The sequence below is a fragment of the Somniosus microcephalus genome, chromosome 31, assembly GCF_052327205.1.
Source record: "Somniosus microcephalus isolate GS21.2 chromosome 31, FLI_Smic_1.0, whole genome shotgun sequence".
In the NCBI taxonomy this organism is placed as follows: domain Eukaryota; kingdom Metazoa; phylum Chordata; class Chondrichthyes; order Squaliformes; family Somniosidae; genus Somniosus; species Somniosus microcephalus.
In genome coordinates, this window is record NC_141017.1 from 21170042 (window position 1) to 21176915 (window position 6874).

General features: G+C 48.0%; 1 protein-coding gene across 1 annotated transcript in view; it reads left to right on the plus strand.

Moving 5' to 3' along the window:
- LOC147097617 (adhesion G protein-coupled receptor E3-like) overlaps nt 1–6874 on the plus strand; it is a 51174-nt gene that overhangs the window by 26607 nt on the left and 17693 nt on the right. The window contains exons 9-10 of the mRNA XM_085971419.1: nt 816–984; nt 5523–5754. Coding sequence (XP_085827545.1) covers nt 816–984; nt 5523–5754 — 401 coding nt within the window. The remainder of the gene's footprint in view (nt 1–815; nt 985–5522; nt 5755–6874) is intronic.

A 6874-nucleotide genomic window follows, 5' to 3' on the forward strand; every position in this document is an offset into this window, starting at 1 on the left:
GATAGCAGGACTGAGAGGTTATACCATCAGGAAAGATTGAACAGGCTGGGCTCTTTTCTCTAGAAAAGAGAAGACTGAGAGGCGACCTGATAGAGGTCTTTAAAATCATATTTGATAGGTTAAATGTAGAGAAGATGTTTCCACTTGTGAAGGAGACCAAAACTAGAGACCATACATATAAGATAGTCACTAATAAATCCAATAAGGAGTTCAGGAGAATCTCCTTTTCCCGGAGAGTGGTGAGAATGTGGAACTCACAACTGCAAGGAATAGGTTGAGCCGAATAGCGCAGATGCATTTAAGGGGAAGCTAGTTCAACACATGAGGGAGAAAGGAATAGAAGGTTATGTCGATAGGGTGAGAGGAATTAGGGTGGGTGGAGGCTCGTGTGGAGCATAATCACCGGCACGGACCAGTTGGGACGAATGGCCTCTTTCTGTGCTGTACATTCCACGCAATGCAATATTCTAAAGGAGTCCCCGAAGGACATTGATACATTGGGAAGCTTCAAGTGGGGCAACAAGAATGAATCTAGGGATGCTGAGTCAGCAGGGACACTCGCAGAACTGAACTTGTTTTCATTGTGGGATTAAAAAGGTTGAGGGGGTTAGATGATCCCAGTTATCAACATCCGGTGAGGTATTGGTGATATCGATGCATGGACTGTTAGCACAGAACTAGAGGACACTGGTTCAAAATGAACACGCCTCAGGAGATACTTGAAGCGCTCGGCCAACAGAGCAGCGAAACTTTGCGCCAGTGTTCTCACGAGTGGACAAGGGAGTTCTAAATCAATAAATATGTCTCACCCACAGGACGTCGCGAAATTTGGAAACACGTTTGTTGATCCTTCCGGAATGGAGAACGTGGAAAAGGAACAGCAGCTACAGTCAACCTCGGTCTACTTAGACATCATGGAAAGTTCCACATTAGCTGCCGCACGAACTGGTCAAGAAACAAAAACCATATCAACTGCACGTTTAGGTACAGTCTAAACACGGTGAATATTTTTACAGCTATTTTAATATAGAATAAATGTTCACACAATTCTAATAACACACTTTTACTTTCAGATTTTTCATAACATTATCTCTCCAGATCAAAATTACTCGGTAACAAAGCCCTCTCAGGTGGACGTAAAAGATCCCATGGCACTAATTCGAAGAAGAGTAGGGGAGGTTCTCCCTGGGGCCCTGGCCAATATTTATCCCTTAACCAACATCACTAAAACAGTGGACATTATCTCCTTGCTGCTGATGGGACCTTGCTGTGTGCAAATTGGCTGCCGGGTTTCCTACATTACAACATCCTGACTTGGAAATGTATCGGCCATTCCTTCATCGTCGCTGGGCCAAAGTCCTGGCGCTCCCTCCCTAACAGCACTTAGCTATGAGGAAAGACTGGATAGGCTGGGTCTGTTTTCCTTGGAACAGAGGAGGCTGAGGGGAGAACATAAGAACATAAGAAATAGGAGCAGGAGTAGGCCAATCGGCCCCTCGAGCCTGCTCCGCCATTCAATAAGATCATGGCTGATCTGACCCTAACTGCCAATCCACTATCACAGAACCATCTCCTGAATCTAACAGAATTAGACACACGAAATAGGAGCAGGATCAGGCTACATGGCCCCTGGGCCCGCTCCGCTAGCCACAGGGCCATGACCGATCCAAACCTAGACTCATGTCCAAATTCCTGCCCGCTCCCCGTAACCCTTAATTCCCTTTACTTCTAGGAAACTGTCTATTTCTGTTTTAAATTTATGTAATGATGTAGCTTCTACAGCTTTTTGGGGCAGCATATTCCATGGACCTACCACCCTCTGAGTGAAGTAGTTCCTCCTCATCTCAGTTTTGAAAGAGCAGCCCCTTATTCTAAGACTATGCCCCCTAGTTCTAGTTTCACCCATCATCCTTATTGAGGTGTATAAAATTATGAGGGGCATAGATAAAGTGGATTGAAAGGACCTATTTCCCTTAGCAGAGGGGTCAAAAACCCAGGGGCACAGATTTAAAGCAATTGGTGGAAGGTTTAGAGGGGATTTGAGGGGAAATTTCTTCACCCAGAGGGTTGTGGGAGTCTGGAACTCACTGCCTGAAAGGGTGGTAGAGGCAGGAACACTAACCACATTTAAAAAGTACTTGGATGTGCACTTGGGATGCTCTAACCTGCAGGGCTACGGACCCAGAGCTGGGAAGTGGGATTAGGCTGGAGAGCTCTTTGTTGGCCGGTGCGGACACGATGGGCCGAAATGGCCTCCTTCCATGCTGTAACTTTCTATGATTCTATGAGCACTGTGAGAGTACCTTCACCACACAAACTGTAGTGGGTCAAGTTGGAAGCCCACCACTACCTTCTCAAGGGCAATTAGGGGTGGGCGATAACAAGAGTGACTCCACTTCAAAAGTACTTCATTAGCTGTAAAGCGCTTTGGGCCGTCCTGAGGATGTGAAAGGCGCCGTATAAATGCAAGTCTTTTTATTTTCTGTAAATTGGCCCAGTGTTATTCACTGCTTACCCAGTCTGTGCCTTGCTTGAGGTCCAATCTCACTAAACGCAACAACGCACTGTCCCATTGACTGTCATGGCGGAGTCTACGCATGCGATTTATTGCACAGCGAGCTCCTGATTTCGATCGTGCCGCAGTGGGGAAGTTGTGGAGTGGGTCTTTTGTCTTGGGCTCTGGATAATGTGGAGGCCCCGTCTCCTAATCATGTTCCTTTGCTTTCACCTGCTGGGTCACGAGAACAGGCGGGTAAGAGGGAAACCACACTGAATCCCAGTGGGATTCTTTTTCTATTTGTTCCTGGGATGTGGGCGTCGCTGGCAAGGCCAGCATTTATTGCCCATCCCTAATTGCCCTGGAGAAGGTGGTGGTGAGCCGCTGCCTTGAACCGCTGCAGTCCATGTGGTGAAGGTGCTCCCACAGTGCTGTTAGGGAGGGAGTTCCAGCGACGATGAAGGAACGGCGATATATTGCCATGCACCTGCTGCCCTTGTCCTTCTAGGTGGTCGAGGTCCTGGGTTTGGGAGATAGAAACATAGAAACATAGAAGATAGGAGCAGGAGTAGGCCATTCGGCCCCTCGAGCCTGCTCCGCCATTCAATGAGATCATGGCTGATCATCCAAACTCAGTACCCTGTCCCTGCTTTCTCCCCATATCCCTTGATCCCTTTAGCTTTAAGAAATATATCTAACTCCTTCTTGAATATAGTTAATGAATTGGCCTCAACTGCCTTCTGTGGTAGAGAATCCCAAAGGTTCACCACTCTCTGGGTGAAGAAATTCCTCCTCATTTCTGTCCTAAATGGCTTACCCCTTATATTTAGACTGTGACCCCTGGTTCTGGACTCCCCTGCCATCGGGAACATCCTTCCTGCATCCAGTCTGTCTAGTCCTGTTAGAATTTTATAAGTTTCAATGAGATCCCCTCTCATTCTTCTAAACTCCAGCGAGTATAAGCCCAATCGACCCAATCTCTCCTCATACGTCATTCCTGCCATCCCAGGTATCAGCCTGGTGAATCTTCGCTGCACTCCCTCCATGGCAAGAACATCCTTCCTCAGATAAGGCGACCAAAACTGCACACAATACTCAAGGTGTGGTCTCACCAAGGCCCTGTACAACTGCAGCAAGACATCCTTGTTCCTGTACTCAAACCCTCTCGCTACGAAGGCCAACATACCATTTGCCTTCTTAACCGCCTGCTGCACCTGCATGCTTACCTTCAGCAACTGGTGCACAATGACACCCAGGTCTTGTTGCACTTCCCCTTCTCCCAATCTATTGCCGTTCAGATAATAATCTGCCTTCCTGTTCTTGCCACCAAAGTGGATAACCTCGCATTTATCCACATTATACTGCATCTGCCATGCACCTGCCCAATCACCCAACCTGTCCAAATCATACTGGAGTTTCTCGGCATCCTCCTCACAGCACACATGCCCACCCAGCTTTGTGTCGTCTGCAAACTTGGAGATATTACAATAGATGCTGTCGAAGAAACCTTGGTGAGTTGCTGCGACATCCCATGACAAATGAGCCATGAATGGAGGCACAGAACTGTGTGGACCAATAGCTCTGAGGGAGCAGGGAACTCCAAATGGCTCTGCCATATTGTAGAGCATCTTCTCTCACTATAACTATTAAGTGCACTTTTAACGTTCTCAATAAACAGCAAGGTGAAATATCATTTCTAAAACAGTGTGAGATATTTTTGATCTATTTAAAATGGCCCTCATCTGATGTGCGTTGACATACTGTTTGTAATATATTGTTAGCTGAATAACTGTGGTGTTGTTCACAGTAGGCTGGACAATGTGGGAACAGGAGTGCGATACCATATCTTGCACAATGTCTTAATCCGGTGCTTAGGTGGAACCATGGCGTAGAAATTCGATGGCGGCGTACCCATTTCTCAGCCGCTAAATGGTCCCCTAAACCTCCAATATGACGGGCATTGAAGTGTACGCACCTTACGAGCCAGAAGTGCGCCACCCGCCATATTAGCATGGGCACAAAATGTAGGCGTCCAAGGCCCGTACCTGAAACAGAGATGAGGCACTTTGCATATTAAGGGGCCTCGTGCCTGTTTTGAGACCCCTATCACCTACTGCAATATTGGCAACCGTGCGGTCTGACAGGTGCCCATTAAGGGGACCGCTAGAGGCCGCAACCAACAAGGTACGTCTTTTTTAAATACTTACCAGAATGTAAATCCGTGAGGAGCAGAAGTGCACGGCATAAGATTTCTGTCATTATAAAACAGGCGCAGCATAGAGACATAGAAAAATAGGAGCAGGAGTCAGCCATTCGGCCCTTCGAGCCTGCTCTGCCATTCAATATGATCATGGCTGATCCTCTATCTCAATACCATATTCCCGCTCTCTCCCCATACCCCTTGATTCCTTTTGTGTCTAGAAATCTATCTATCTCCTTCTTAAATATATTCAGTGACTTGGCCTTTACAGCCTTCTGTGGTAGAGGATTCCACAGGTTCACCTCATCTCAGTCCTAAATGTCCTACCCCGTATCCTGAGACTGTGGCCCCTCGTTCTAGACCCGCCCCCCAGCCAGAGGAAACATCCTCCCTGCATCCAGTCTGTCTAGCCCTGTCAGAATTTTATACGTTTCAATGAGATCCCCTCTCATTCTTCTAAACGCTAGTGAATACAGGCCTAGTCAACCCAATCGCTCCTCATACGACAGTCCTGCCATCCCAGGAATCAGTCTGGTGAACCTTCACTGCACTCCCTCTATAGCAAGTATATCCTTTCTTCGGTAAAGTGACCAAAACTGCACACAGTACTCCAGGTGTGGTCTCACCAAGGCCCTGTATAACTGTAGTAAGACATCCTTGCTCCTGTACTCAAATCCCCTTGCAATGAAGGCAGCAGTCATCATAACATGAGCAGCACCAGGCGAGATGCTCGGTTAATGAGATATTTTACCAACAGAAACAGATGGAGGAAGTTCATCGCATTGACAACTGACGTAATCGATGGGTGTCTCATTTAAATTCTAGATCTTGACGTCCGAGTCATTCGAATGAGCGGACCAAGGCCCCGTTCAAGAATACCTGACAGAATAACACTCCATGCGAAGGAAAACACGCTGGATGCTTATTTAAGAACTGTGACAGAGGGACAACCAGGAGGTAGAGTTTTGGGTCATTACTTCGGCTTTGGTTCAATGTCTTTTTGCTTGCTTTGCTGGACTCAAAGACAGTGTAGCTTCACAACTTTGCCAACATTAATGTGAACAACGGGAGTCCTTTGCATTGAAAGTGAAAGAAAGAAAAGGATTTACATTTACGTCGCGCTTTTCACAACCTCATGACGTCCCAAAGCACTTTACAGTTAATGAAGTACAACACAGTAATGTAGGAAACGCGGCAGACAATTTGCGCACAGCAAGGTCCCACAAACAGCAATGTGATAATGACCAGATCATCTGTTTTAGTGATGTACGTTAAGGGATAAATGGTCGTATGTATTTGCAACACCAAAGTTCTGATTGGTCTCCTTGGATGACAAGACCTGATTGCTGATTGGTCCCCTTGGAGGACAAGACACACCCAGCAGTTTCTCTGGAACGTGTAATTAGATCCTCCCTGCCCACGTAATCAATTACTTTGCAAAGAGCCATTCTGACTGCCAGGCTCCAGAGAGAACAGAGCTCACGTGCAACAGACAGGGCTCACCCTCAAGGGTTAAGACCTTCTCCCATCCCCCTAAGCAAGTTCCTGCCCCCACCGCCCAAGCTCCTGACCTCCTCCCCCCAACTTTCTGACGACCTCTTCCCCAACTTTCTGACGACCTCCTCCCCAACATTTCTGACCTCCTCCCCCCCAAGTTCCTGACCTTGTCCCGCAACAAGTTCCTGACCTTCCACCACCCCCACACCCCCGCCCATAGATGGGGCATGGTGTGTGGGGGTCCCGGATTGTGAACAGGTTTATTGGGTATGAAGTGAATAATGACAGTGTCATGACCTCCTGATTTCATCCAGACCAGTGATGTCACTTGCCACACACGGACCGAGCTTTCCGGGAAATCAACCAGGTCAAGGGGAAGAGAGGGAGAACGTGGTGCGGGTGTAAAGGTGGTGGGGTTAGAAGAAGGTCTTAACATCTGGATCGTGTTCTCGCTCTCATTCCCCGGCTTCAGACCAAAATCACGCTTTTCCCCCATCTCCACTGTGCTCTCCGTGCTATTTACACCACCCCCCGAGTGCCTCACCTCCACTCTCTCCCCCTCCAATTCCCTCCCTCTCTCCCCTCCCCTCCTCTCTCTCTCTCCCCCTCCTCTCTCCCTCTCCCCCTCCTCTCTCTCTCTCCCCCTCCTCCCCCTCCTCTCTCTCTCTCCCCCTCCTCTC